We start from the raw sequence: 14401 nt of genomic DNA, 5'->3' as shown, positions 1-14401 counted from the left end.
CATATGGTGTCAGACTTGATTGAAACAGCCACGGCTTCCTGGAGGGAGGAGCTCATTCGATCTGCGTTCACAGCTTTTGATGCTGAAGCCATTCTTCAAATACCTATGTGCACTAGACGGGTTGATGATTATTGGGCGTGGAGTGAAGAACCTCGAGGGAATTTCTCTGTTGGCTCGGCATACCGCATGTTAGTGCGTACCAAATATGACAGAGAAGGATGGCTTGAGGGTAGGGAGACACTATCTGTTGGGGAACGTTGCAGAAAACAAAAATTTTCCTACGGTTTCACCAAGATCCATCTAGGAGTTCATCTAGCAACGAGTGATTAGATGCATCTACGTACCTTGTAGATCGCGAGCGGAAGCGTTCAAAGAACGGGGATGATGTAGTCGAACACGACGTGATCCAAATCACCGATGATCTTAGCACCGAACAGACGATGCCTCCGCGTTCAACACACGTACGGAACGGATGACGTCTCCTCCTTTCTTGATCCAGCAAGGGGGGAAGAGAGGTTGATGAAGATCCAGCAGCACGACGGCGTGGTGGTGGATGCAGGGCGTCACAGTAGCAGGGCTTCGCCTATACTACGAGAGAGAGACGTAACGGGGAGAGAGGAAGCACCAAAGGCTGAGGTATAAAATCCCTCCTCTCCCCCACTATATATAGGAGGGCCAAGGGGGGGGTGCGCAGCCTAGGAGATCCAATCTCCTAGGTGCGGCGGCCAGGGGAGGTTTCCCTCCCCCCCAAGGCACTCAGGGGTGCCTTCCACTAGTGGGACTCCTCCCCCATGGAAACCCTAGGCGCATGGGCCTATAGGGGCTGGTGCCCTTGGCCCATATAGGCCAAGGTGCACCCCCTACAGCCCATGTGGCCCCCCGGGATAGGTGGCCCCACCCGGTGGGCCCCCGGGACCCCTCCGGTGGTCCCGGTACAATACCGATAACCCCGAAACTTGTCCCGATGGCCGAAACAGCACTTCCTATATATAATTCTTTACCTCCGGACCATTCCGGAACTCCTCGTGGCGTCCGGGATCTCATCCGGGACTCCGAACAACATTCGGGTTACTGCATATACATATCTTCACAACCCTAGCGTCACCGAACCTTAAGTGTGTAGACCCTACGGGTTCGGGAGACAAGCAGACATGACCGAGACAACTCTCCGGTCAATAACCAACAGCGGGATCTGGATACCCATGTTGGCTCCCACATGCTCCACGATGATCTCATCGGATGAACCACGATGTCGAGGATTAATCAACCCCGTATACAATTCCCTTTGTCAATCGGTATGTTACTTGCCCGAGACTCGATCGTTGGTATCCCAATACCTTGTTCAGTCTCGTTACCGGCAAGTCACTTTACTCGTACCGTAATGCATGATCCCGTGATCAACCACTTGGTCACCTTGAGCTCATAATGATGATGCATTACCGAGTGGGCCCAGTGATACCTCTCCGTTATATGGAGTGACAAATCCCAGTCTCGATCCGTGTCAACCCAACAGACACTTTCGGAGATACCTGTAATGCACCTTTATAGTCACCCAGTTACGTTGTGACGTTTGATACACCCAAAGCACTCCTACGGTATCCGGGAGTTACACGATCTCATGGTCAAAGGAAAAGATACTTGACATTGGAAAAGCTCTAGCAAACGAACTACACGATCTTTGTGCTATGCTTAGGATTGGGTCTTGTCCATCACATCATTCTCCTAATGATGTGATCCCGTTATCAATGACATCCAATGTCCATAGCCAGGAAATCATGACTATCTGTTGATCAACGAGCTAGTCAACTAGAGGCTTACTAGGGACATATTATGGTCTATGTATTCACACGTGTATTACGATTTCCGGATAATACAGTTATAGCATGAATAAAGACAATTATCATGAACAAAGAAATATAATAATAATGCTTTTATTATTGCCTCTAGGGCATATTTCCAACAGTCTCCCACTTGCACTAGAGTCAATAATCTAGTTACATTGTGATGAATCGAACACCCATGGAATTCTGGTGTTGATCATGTTTTGCCCTAGGGAGAGGTTTAGTCAACGGATCTGCTATATTCAGGTCCGTATGTACTTTAGAAATCTCTATGTCTCCATCTTGAACATTTTCACGAATGGAGTTGAAGCGACGCTTGATGTGCCTTGTCTTCTTGTGAAACCTGGGCTCCTTGGCAAGTGCAATAGCTCCAGTGTTGTCACAAAAGAGTTTGATTGGCCCCGACGCATTGGGTATGACTCCTAGGTCGGTGATGAACTCCTTCACCCATATTGCTTCATGTGCTGCCTCCGAGGCTGCCATGTACTCCGCTTCACATGTAGATCCCGCCACGACGCTCTGTTTGCAGCTGCACCAGCTCACTGCTCCACCATTCAACATATACACGTATCCGGTTTGTGACTTAGAGTCATCCAGATCTGTGTCGAAGCTAGCGTCGACGTAACCCTTTACAACGAGCTCTTCGTCACCTCCATAAACGAGAAACATGTCCTTTGTCCTTTTCAGGTACTTCAGGATATTCTTGACCGCTGTCCAGTGTTCCTTGCCGGGATTACTTTGGTACCTTCCTACCAAACTTACGGCAAGGTTTACATCAGGTCTGGTACACAGCATGGCATACATAATAGAACCTATGGCTGAGGCATAGGGGATGATACTCATCTCTTCTATCTCTTCTGCCGTGGTCGGGCATTGAGCTGAGCTCAATCTCACACCTTGCAAAACAGGCAAGAACCCTTTCTTGGACTGATCCATTTTGAACTTCTTCAAAATCTTATCAAGGTATGTGCTTTGTGAAAGACCTATGAGGCGTCTTGATCTATCCCTATAGATCTTCATGCCTAATATATAAGCAGCTTCTCCAAGGTCCTTCATTGAAAAACTCTTATTCAAGTAGGCCTTGATGCTGTCCAAGAGTTCTATATCATTTCCCATCAAAAGTATGTCATCTACATATAATATGAGAAATGCTACAGAGCTCCCACTCACTTTCTTATAAACGCAGGCTTCTCCATAAGTCTGCGTAAACCCAAATGCTTTGATCATCTCATCAAAGCGAATGTTCCAACTCCGAGATGCTTGCACCAGCCCATAAATCGAGCGTTGGAGCTTGCACACCTTGTCAGCATTCTTAGGATCGACAAAACCTTCCGGCTGCATCATATACAACTCTTCCTTAAGGAAACCATTAAGGAATGCCGTTTTGACGTCCATTTGCCATATCTCATAATCGTAGAATGCGGCAATCGCTAACATGATTCGGACGGACTTTAGCTTCGCTACCGGTGAGAAAGTCTCATCGTAGTCAATTCCTTGAACTTGTCGATAACCCTTAGCGACAAGCCGAGCTTTATAGATGGTCACATGACCATCCGCGTCTGTCTTCTTCTTGAAGATCCATTTATTTTCTATGGCTCGCCCTTCAACGGGCAAGTCAGTCAAAGTCCATACTTCGTTTTCATACATGGATCTTATCTCGGATTTCATGGCTTCTAGCCATTTGTCGGAATCCGGGCCTGCCATCACTTCTTCATAGTTCGAAGGTTCACTGTTGTCTAACAACATGATTTCCAAGACAGGGTTGCCGTACCACTCTGGTGCGGAACGTGTCCTTGTGGACCTTCGAATTTCAGTAGGAGCTTGATCAGAAGTATCTTGATCATCATCAATAACTTCCTCTCTAGTCGGTGCAGGCGCCTCAGGAACATTTTCTTGAGTTGCGCCATTTTCCGGTTCAAGAGGTAATACTTCATCAAGTTCTACTTTCCTCCCACTTACTTCTTTCGAGAGAAACTCTTTCTCCAGAAAGGATCCATTCTTGGCAACAAAGATCTTGCCTTCGGATCTGAGGTAGAAGATATACCCAATGGTTTCTTTAGGGTATCCTATGAAGACGCATTTTTCCGATTTGGGTTCGAGCTTTTCAGGTTGAAGTTTCCTGACATAAGCATCGCATCCCCAAACTTTTAGAAACGACAGCTTAGGTTTCTTCCCAAACCATAATTCAAACGGTGTCGTCTCAACGGATTTCGACGGAGCCCTATTTAAAGTGAATGCGGCAGTCTCTAAAGCATAGCCCCAAAAAGATAACGGTAAATCGGTAAGAGACATCATAGATCGCACCATATCTAATAGACTGCGATTACGACGTTCGGACACACCATTACGCTGAGGTGTTCCAGGCGGCGTGAGTTGTGAAACTATTCCACATTTTCTTAAGTGTGTGCCAAATTCGTGACTCAAGTATTCTCCTCCACGATCTGATCGTAGAAACTTGATTTTCCCGTCACGTTGATTCTCAACTTCACTCTGAAATTCTTTGAACTTTTCAAAGGTTTCAGACTTGTGTTTCATTAAGTAGACATACCCATATCTACTTAAGTCATAAGTGAGGGTGAGAACATAACGATAGCCACCGCGAGCCTCAACACTCATTGGACCGCACACATCAGTATGTATGATTTCCAATAAGTTGGTTGCTCGCTCCATTGTTCCTACGAACGGAGTCTTGGTCATTTTACCCATGAGGCATGGTTCGCACGTGTCAAATGATTCATAATCAAGAGACTCTAAAAGTCCATCTGCATGGAGCTTCTTCATGCGTTTGACACCTATGTGACCAAGGCGGCAGTGCCACAAGTATGTGGGACTATCATTATCAACCTTACATCTTTTGGTATCCACACTATGAATATGTGTAATATTACGTTCGAGATTCATTAAGAATAAACCATTGACCATCGGAGCATGACCATAAAACATATCTCTCATATAAATAGAACAACCATTATTCTCAGATTTAAATGAGTAGCCATCTCGTATTAAACGAGATCCTGATACAATGTTCATGCTCAAACTTGGCATGAAATAACAATTATTGAGGTTTATAACTAATCCCGTAGGTAAATGTAGAGGTAGCGTGCCGACGGCGATCACATCGACCTTGGAACCATTCCCGACGCGCATCGTCACCTCGTCCTTTACCAGTCTCTGTTTATTCTGCAGCTCCTGCTATGAGTTACAAATATGAGCAACGGCACCGGTATCAAATACCCAGGAGTTACTACGAGTACTGGTAAGGTACACATCAATTACATGTATATCACATATACCTTTTGTTTTGCCGGCCTTCTTGTCCGCTAAGTATTTGGGACAGTTCCACTTCCAGTGACCCTTCCCTTTGCAATAAAAGCACTCCGTCTCAGGCTTGGGTCCATACTTTGACTTCTTCTTCCCAGCAGCTTGCTTGCCGGGCGCGGCAACTTCCTTGCCGTCCTTCTCAAAGTTCTTTTTACCCTTGCCCTTCTTGAACTTAGTGGTTTTATTGACCATCAACACTTTCTTGACTTCTACCTCTGCTGATTTTAGCATTGCAAATACTTCAGGAATGGTCTATTCCATCCCCTGCATATTGAAGTTCATCACAAAGCTCTTGTAGCTTGGTGGAAGCGACTGGAGGATTCTGTCAATGACCGCATCATCCGGGAGATTAACTCCCAGCTGAGTCAAGCGGTTATGTAACCCAGACATAGTGAGTATGTGCTCACTGACAGAACTATTTTCCTCCATCTTACAGCTGAAGAATTTGTCGGAGACTTCATATCTCTCGACCCGGGCATGAGCTTGGAAAACCATTTTCAGCTCTTCGAACATCTCATATGCTCCATGTCTCTCAAAACGCTTTTGGAGCCCCGACTCTAGGCTGTAAAGCATGCCACACTGAACGAGGGAGTAGTCATCGGCACGTGTCTGCCAAGCATTCATAACGTCTTGGTTCTATGGGACGGGTGGATCACCTAGCGGTGCTTGTAGGACATAATCTTTCTTGGCAGCTATGAGGATGATCCTCAGGTTCCGGACCCAGTCCGTATAGTTGCTGCCATCGTCTTTCAGCTTGGTTTTCTCTAGGAACGTGTTGAAATTGAATACAACGTTGGCCATTTGATCTACAAGACATATTGTAAAGATTTTTAGACTAAGTTCATGATAATTAAGTTCATCTAATCAAATTATTAATGAACTCCCACTTAGATAGACATCCCTCTTCTAGTCATCTAAGTATAACATGATCCGAGTTGGCTAGGCCGTGTCCGATCATCACGTGACACGGACTAGTCAACGTCGGTGAACATCTTCATGTTGATCGTATCTTCTATACGACTCATGCTCGACCTTTCGGTCTTCTGTGTTCCGAGGCCATGTCTATGCACATGCTAGGCTCGTCAAGTCAACCTAAGTGTATTGCGTGTGTAAATCTGTCTTACACCCGTTGTATGTGAACGTAAGGATCTATTACACCCGATCATCACGTGGTGCTTCGAAACGACGAACTGTTGCAACGGTGCACAGTTAGGGGGAACACTTTCTTGAAATTATTATGAGGGATCATCTTATTTACTACCGTCGTTCTAAGCAAACAAGATGCAAAACATGATAAACATCACATGCAATCAAATAATAATAGTGACATGATATGGCCAATATCACATAGCTCCTTTGATCTCCATCTTGGGGCTCCATGATCATCCTGTCACCGTCATACTCATCGACATGTAAGTTGTGATTCCTATTACAATAGCATGAACATCTCATACATCACATATAGATCATTCATCATTCATCACAACTTTGGCCATATCACATCACATAGCATACCCTGCAAAAACAAGTTAGACGTTCTCTAATTGTTGTTTGCATGTTTTACGTGGCTGCTATGGGTTTCTAGCAAGAACGTTTCTTACCTACGCAAAGACCACAACGTGATATGCCAATTGCTATTTACCCTTCATAAGGACCCTTTTCATCGAATCCGATCCGACTAAAGTAGGAGAGGCAGACACCCGCTAGCCACCTTATGCAACTAGTGCATGTCAGTCGGTGGAACCTGTCTCACGTAAGAGTACGTGTAAGGTCGGTCCGGGCCGCTTCATCCCACGATGCCGCCGAATCAAGATAAGACTAGTAACGGCAAGCATATTGAACAAAATAAACGCCCACAACTACTTTGTGTTCTACTCGTGCAAGAGAACTACGCATAGACCTAGCTCATGATGCCACTGCTGGGGAACGTTGCAGAAAACAAAAATTTTCCTACGGTTTCACCAAGATCCATCTAGGAGTTCATCTAGCAACGAGTGATTAGATGCATCTACGTACCTTGTAGATCGCGAGCGGAAGCGTTCAAAGAACTGGGATGATGTAGTCGAACACGACGTGATCCAAATCACCGATGATCTTAGCACCGAACGGACGATGCCTCCGCGTTCAACACACGTACGGAACGGATGACGTCTCCTCCTTTCTTGATCCAGCAAGGGGGGAAGAGAGGTTGATGAAGATCCAGCAGCACGACGGCGTGGTGGTGGATGCAGGGCTACTGCATATACATATCTTCACAACCCTAGCGTCACCGAACCTTAAGTGTGTAGACCCTACGGGTTCGGGAGACAAGCAGACATGACCGAGACAACTCTCCGGTCAATAACCAACAGCGGGATCTGGATACCCATGTTGGCTCCCACATGCTCCACGATGATCTCATCGGATGAACCACGATGTCGAGGATTAATCAACCCCGTATACAATTCCCTTTGTCAATCGGTATGTTACTTGCCCGAGACTCGATCGTTGGTATCCCAATACCTTGTTCAGTCTCGTTACCGGCAAGTCACTTTACTCGTACCGTAATGCATGATCCCGTGATCAACCACTTGGTCACCTTGAGCTCATAATGATGATGCATTACCGAGTGGGCCCAGTGATACCTCTCCGTTATATGGAGTGACAAATCCCAGTCTCGATCCGTGTCAACCCAACAGACACTTTCGGAGATACCTGTAATGCACCTTTATAGTCACCCAGTTACGTTGTGACGTTTGATACACCCAAAGCACTCCTACGGTATCCGGGAGTTACACGATCTCATGGTCAAAGGAAAAGATACTTGACATTGGAAAAGCTCTAGCAAACGAACTACACGATCTTTGTGCTATGCTTAGGATTGGGTCTTGTCCATCACATCATTCTCCTAATGATGTGATCCCGTTATCAATGACATCCAATGTCCATAGCCAGGAAATCATGACTATCTGTTGATCAACGAGCTAGTCAACTAGAGGCTTACTAGGGACATATTATGGTCTATGTATTCACACGTGTATTACGATTTCCGGATAATACAGTTATAGCATGAATAAAGACAATTATCATGAACAAAGAAATATAATAATAATGCTTTTATTATTGCCTCTAGGGCATATTTCCAACACTATCAAGCAGCGAGGGAAACAAGGAGTAGTGGAAGGCAATTTGGAGAACATGTGTACCATCAAAAATCAGGGTTTTCTTATGGCGTTTGGCTAGACAATAGATACCCTCCGGGGAGGTTCTGCAATGACAAAATATGGCTACAACTGGGGCTTGTAATCTGTGCGGAGTGAATGACTCTTGGCGGCATGCTTTGTTGAACTGCCCAATGTCTCGCAGCACATGGGCGCTTTCCTCTGAGGCGATTTTGGATCAACTGAGTATTCACCAACATGAATGCCCCAAGCAGTGGCTTTTTGCAATGCAGAGCGCACTATCGGTGGATGATTTTGTCACGTTTGCAGTGTCACTATGGGCCATTTGGGGGCGAGAAGAAAAGCAATCTATGAAGGCATATTCAAGACCCCCCCAAACAAGGCATGATTTTATCAATTCTTACCTGTCCGAAGTTCAAATCTTAATGCCATCAAGGGAAGGTATGAGAGAGGGTGAACGTCGTCACGCTGGATGGATCGCCCCTCCAGACGGCTTCACTAAACTGAACGTTGATGCTGCGGTAGGCAGAGGAGGGAGCTATGGAGCCGTTGCGGCGATCTGCAGAGAGCAAGATGGAAGGTTTGTAGGGGCGTCAGCAATTATCTTCAAGCATATTTCTGATCCAACCACACTTGAAGCTTTGGCGGTCAGAGAGGGCCTTGATCTTGCTACTGATCTAAATGTTGCAAGGGTTTATGCTGCTACAGACAACAAAGGGGTGGTACAGGAAGTAGAAGGAGGAAGTGATGCGGTTTATGGCCCAATAATCAGAGAGATCAAGCTACAAATGTCTTCTTTTAATTCTTGTAATTTAGTTCATCAGTTTAGGAGCTCAAATTTTGATGCTCACAACATAGCAAAGCATGAGTTGAGTTTGGGAGCTGGCCGCCATGTTTGATTAGGCCAGCCAGATGGAATTGCATTCGTCCTTGTAAACATTGTGACGACATAATAAAGCTTTGCGAGATTGCCTAAAAAACCTAAAAAACCCCAGAAAAACAGGTAGCCTACGTGTGGATCCAATCCCGCTCACAACAAAGAGTACACCACGACCAGCTAGCCACTCCACCACAAAGATGCTACTCAATATTTAAGCGCAAAACACTATAACAACTATCAGCAGGGTTGAGATTTTAGAAAACAACATTTTAGAAATATTTCTTGAAAATTTCGAACAATTCGAAATGCCGCAAATATTTTTTGATATTCTAAGCTCTTTTTCTAAAAAAATGTTAACAATTTTTGTAATCCAAATTTAGAAAAAGCACGGACATTTTTTCACAAAACCTAACAGTTTTCTAAAACGTGAAGAATTTTGGGAAAATAGAAACTTTTATGACATTGTGATTTTTTTTGAAAATAAGAAACACTTTCGGAAATTCTTGAACATATTTTGAAGCACAAACATTTTTCTGAAATTGTGAGCAAATTTTGGAAATGAGAACATATTTGGAAATTCCTGTACATTTTCTGAAACATAAACACTTTATGAATTACATATAGAACATATTTTGATATAGAGAACATTTTTTAGAAACATGAACATAATAAAGATTTGAAAACGAGAACATGTTTTTGAAATTAATGAACATTTTTTTAAATTATGACCCAAATTTAAACAACATTTTTTGGAATTCCTGAAAGACTTTTTGAAACACGAACTTTTTTTTGAAATTGTGAACAAAAGTTGAAAATTGGAACATTTTATGAAATTCCTGAAGATTTTATCAAAACATGAATGTACCAATTATTTGAAAATGGGAACATTTTTTTGAATTTACTGAACTTTTTTCAAAACATAAACATTTATGAAATTGTGACCCAAATTTTAAAAAGAACATTTTTTGAAATTCCTAAAAGACTTTTTGAAACACAAACATTTTTTAAAATTGTGAACAATATTTGAAATGGGAACATTTTATGAAATTACTGAATATTTTTTCAAAACATGAATGTACAAAATATTTGAAAATGAGAACATTTTTTGAATTTACTGAACTTTTTTCAAAATAGGAACATTTTTCGAAATTTTGAACAAAATCTAAAACAAGAATATTTTATGAAATTCCTGAAAGACTTTTTGAAACACGAACAATTTTTGAAATTGTGAACAAAAGTTCAAAATGGGCACATTCTATGAAATTCCTGAATTTTTTTTCAAAACATGAACGTAACCACGAACATTTTTTAAAACACGAACATTTATTGAAATGTGAATTTTTTTAAAACAAGAACGTTTTTTGAGATTCCCTAAAGAGTTTTTGAAACACTAACATTTTTTGAAATTTTGAAAAATATTTGAAAACGAGAATTTTTTTTGAAATCTTGAACAAAATTTGAAAACATGGACGTTTATGAAATTCCTGAACATTTTTTGAAATTTAGAGCAAATTTTGAAAACAAGAACATGTTATAAAATTCTGAATAACTATTTGAAATTCTCAAACAAGATAAATATGAAAAAGGAAAAATGAAAGAGCAAAGCAAAGAAAAGAAAACAAAAAACAAACAAAAAAGAAAAAAGAGATAGAAAAAGAAAAAGGAAAGAAAGAAAAAGGAAAAAGGGGGGAATATAAAAACCGGTTCAGGAACCTCCTAGATGATTCCAAAGCAGAAAAAAACGGGCTGGGAACCGCCTAGAAGATTCCCAAAACCCGAAATCACTAATTAAGGAGTACTCGTTGCAAAGATCACTCCAATTTCCCTAGTTGCGAAAAGTGGTGCACATGCAGCGCGTCACTTGTCGCAACCTGGGAGTTTTCCTTTTTTTCATAGATCCGTTTACTCAAAATATTTTATCTCTCAAATCGTGTGTCCAAATCTCGAACCGCTTTCGTCGTTGAATTCTTCGCGTCGAGATTTTCAAAACTAGATCCCATGTTGATAGGTTTTGACGAACTTTTTTTTCATAAAAAAACCAGACGAAAAAACCGAACCGCGAGCACGGATTTTTTCCCTTTCCGAAAGAGACAGGCTCATGCCTCTCACGAAGTCACAACCGTGCCTCTCGCGGAAGCAAAACCGTGACTCTCGCGAAAAAAAAAGAAAAACGCATTTTTTTCGTTTCCGAGTAGGCACAGCCGTGACTCTCGTGAAAGTACAATCGTAACTCTTGCGGAAGCAAAACCATGACTCTCGTGAAAGGAAAAAACAGAAAACACGTTTTTTCCCTTTCCAAGAGGCACGACCGTGACTCTCGCGAAAGCACAACCATACTTCTCGCGGAAGCAAAACCGTGACTCTCGCGAAAGAAAAAAATGCGTTTTTTTTCGTTTCCGAGAGGCACGACCGTGACTCTCGGGAAAACACACCCGTGCCTCTCGCGGAAGCAAAATCATGACTCCCGTGAAAGGAAAAAAAAACAGAAAATACGTTTTTTTTTTTCGTTTTCGAGAGGCACGGCCGTGACTCTCGCGAAAGCAAAACCATGCTTTTCGCGGAAGCAAAACCGTGACTCTCATGAAAGGGAAAAAAAGAAAACATGTTTTTTTGCGCAAAATATTTTTTTTCAATTTTTTTTGATTGAAAAGCTAAGGAAGACCGGTAAAAAACCAAAACGTCGAAAAAACAGAAAAAAAAACCATTTAAAAACCGAAAACGCGTGCGGAAAAATAAAAAAAATAAAACCCGGAGGGAGCGCCCAGAACGCGACACGTGACGAATGGCTGAGAGCGCGTCAAGTGGTGCTGATCATTGCGAGGCTCCCCCAAACCCCCCTCCCCCCTCCCCCCAAACCGGATTCGCACAAAGGTTTGAACGGGCCGGCCTATCCGCGTCGACTACTTGCCGCAACGAGCGGCAAATAGGAATTTCTGGATCCTTGCTCCCGATCCAGGGTAATTGTTGAACGCGGGCGCCGGTTGCTTAGGGTCTGCTGCATCTGTGTATTTTCTCTTGTATGTGTTGCGGATCCGTGGACAACGGAGGAGGACGCGGGTTAGTTCGTACGGGTTCTGGTCTCTGTCAGTGCGATTGGTGGTGGAGTGGATCTGAAATTTCTCTTAGAGTAAGCATGCGGGCGGTGTGATGTGGGTGGAAGGCTGTGGTCAAATTTGGATTGAGGATGTGTTCATGATTCGATTGGTGATGCTTGTTAAGTTTTGGATCCTTCGGTTCGGCTATGTTGCAACTGCTTGTATTATGAAGCTAGATGCAGGTTTGCATTGTTAATCAGAGGTAAAATAGTTCAACGGTTAAGGTCCCGGTGCATTGGAACTATTTGCTAGTGAAGCTGTTAGTTTGCAAGGAACTGTTGCGTTATGTGCCAGACTATTTTCGGATTTGTTTGTCATCGTCTGATCTTTGGCCGTCTTATTGCTGCAGATACCACAACTGCTATGATTTATTGGCTTTTAGTGTATTATGGCTATAAAATAAATAGGCTAACATGTGCTCTGAGGAAGTCAGCCTTTACGGTTCATATATGTTCTGGGGCTCATTGAAGGAAGAACTTATATTTTCACTTAGCATGCTTAATTGTTTCTTGTTAGCTTTCACATGTTAATGGAAAATCCCATTGCACATATTGATCACATGTTTGCATCCAAATATGCAAGGCGATCATCCTTTGTGTCAAAGTAGCAATTGGTGCTGTAATCTACTTCCTAGTACTTTTGATTTTTATAAGAGTAACACAAATTCCTGAGCTTGTCCAGTAGATCATGCTTTATAACTACATACCCTCGTTGGAGATTTTCATCCGTGTCCATTTCATTTTCTTTTAGCATCCGTAAGTTTGCCCCATGCCACTATACAAGCCCACAACTATATGTTCATGCTTTTACAGCTGATGACTTATTCTACCTATGAAAACTATGTAGGATTTTGAGTTGTTCTAGTGTGCTGTGTTGGTTATCTTTTGTAACTGGGTAAAACAGGACTCATGTGAATTTCTTTAATTCTGCAGCAAGAGAAGCACAAGATGATGATGAGCGAGATGGTAACCAAGCTGACGAATGTGTGCTGGGACAAATGCATAACCAGCACTCCAGGAAGCAAGTTCAGCTCCGGTGAAAGTACCTGCCTGACCAATTGCGCTCAGAGGTACCTTGACATGAGCGTGATAATTGCGAAGAGGTTTGAGATGCAGTAGGGCGTCTCCAACTTCAGCCGGTTGTTGCGTCATCAAAAAGTTTCCAAACTCCAAGCTTCCTTTGAACATGCCAACAATGGCGAGTTTTAACAGTGAAAATATTGAATCTTCCGTCGTAAACGCTTGGTTAATAGTTGTATCTGTGGTGAACCTTGATGTGTTTAGCTTTCTTGTGAAGCTACTGTCATTTGATTCTCTGATCACTTAGTTGGTTTCGTTTCAAGTCAATCTATATGAAGTCTGGCAACAAGTCATGAAATTAAGGGGTTGTTTGGATTGTGACTATCTTTGCCATATATTGTCACATGATTTTTGTCACACTTGCCACACTTGCCTTAGTTGAGTTGCTTAAATTGTTAGTCACACTTTGGCTTGTCTAAGGAAACCTTGCCACACTTTTTGTGTTTATAACATGTGGGGTTCATTGCTCATAAAAAAATCCTTGCCTTAGATGTGGGTAGAACCAAACACCTATCTAACTTGATCAAACTTGTCTAAGGTTACGCGTGGCAAGGTGTGGCTGAAATCAAACAGCCCCTAATTCATCTTATTTTCAGTAGGTGTGGTACAGGACAATTAACATATGTCGAATATGATTATCATTGTTGGCTGGGAACTTCATAATTTCTGCACTAAGGACATGTACAGTGGTTGATAAGGTAGTCTTATCATAAGCCCGCCACATAATTAAGAGAAGACAGGAAAAAAAAATGATTGCGTCTGTACAGGGTTAATAAAATTGGGAAGAACATTTGCTGCCGCACCAAACAGACAGCCAGAGCACCACAAGGGACCTACCACTTTATACCATGAGAAGCTATAACATAAGGGTTTTTTTTTGAGAAAAAACATAAGTTGGTTGTAACATATCGAACTGGAAGAAAACCGAACAAAGCCCTGAAGATGACGGCTTCTCAGGAGAATGGGCACTCCATATCCTCGAGAGACTATGTTCATGATTATTGTGAATACCACCACTATCCAA

At 42.7% G+C, this 14401-nt stretch overlaps 1 protein-coding gene across 1 annotated transcript; it reads left to right on the top strand.

Annotated features, from left to right (window-relative positions):
- The first annotated feature begins 13217 nt into the window (after positions 1 to 13217).
- TIM8 (translocase inner membrane subunit 8) lies at positions 13218 to 13701 on the top strand. The gene has a single exon (XM_087537457.1). It carries the CDS (start codon positions 13246 to 13248, stop codon positions 13414 to 13416), a length of 171 nt encoding a protein of 56 aa, XP_087393583.1. The 5' UTR covers positions 13218 to 13245; the 3' UTR covers positions 13417 to 13701.
- Positions 13702 to 14401: the final 700 nt, after the last annotated feature.

Source organism: Triticum urartu, chromosome 7A (genome assembly GCF_056163025.1).
Source record: "Triticum urartu cultivar PI428250 chromosome 7A, HENAU_Tu73, whole genome shotgun sequence".
Classification (NCBI taxonomy): Eukaryota; Viridiplantae; Streptophyta; class Magnoliopsida; order Poales; family Poaceae; genus Triticum; species Triticum urartu.
Note: the sequence above shows the minus strand (reverse complement) of the source record. Positions and strands in the feature narration are given on the sequence as shown.

Bases quoted from the DNA above. Each gene is read 5' to 3' on its own strand.
- TIM8 (XM_087537457.1), top strand. From the start codon at position 13,246: ATGATGATGAGCGAGATGGTAACCAAGCTGACGAATGTGTGCTGGGAC.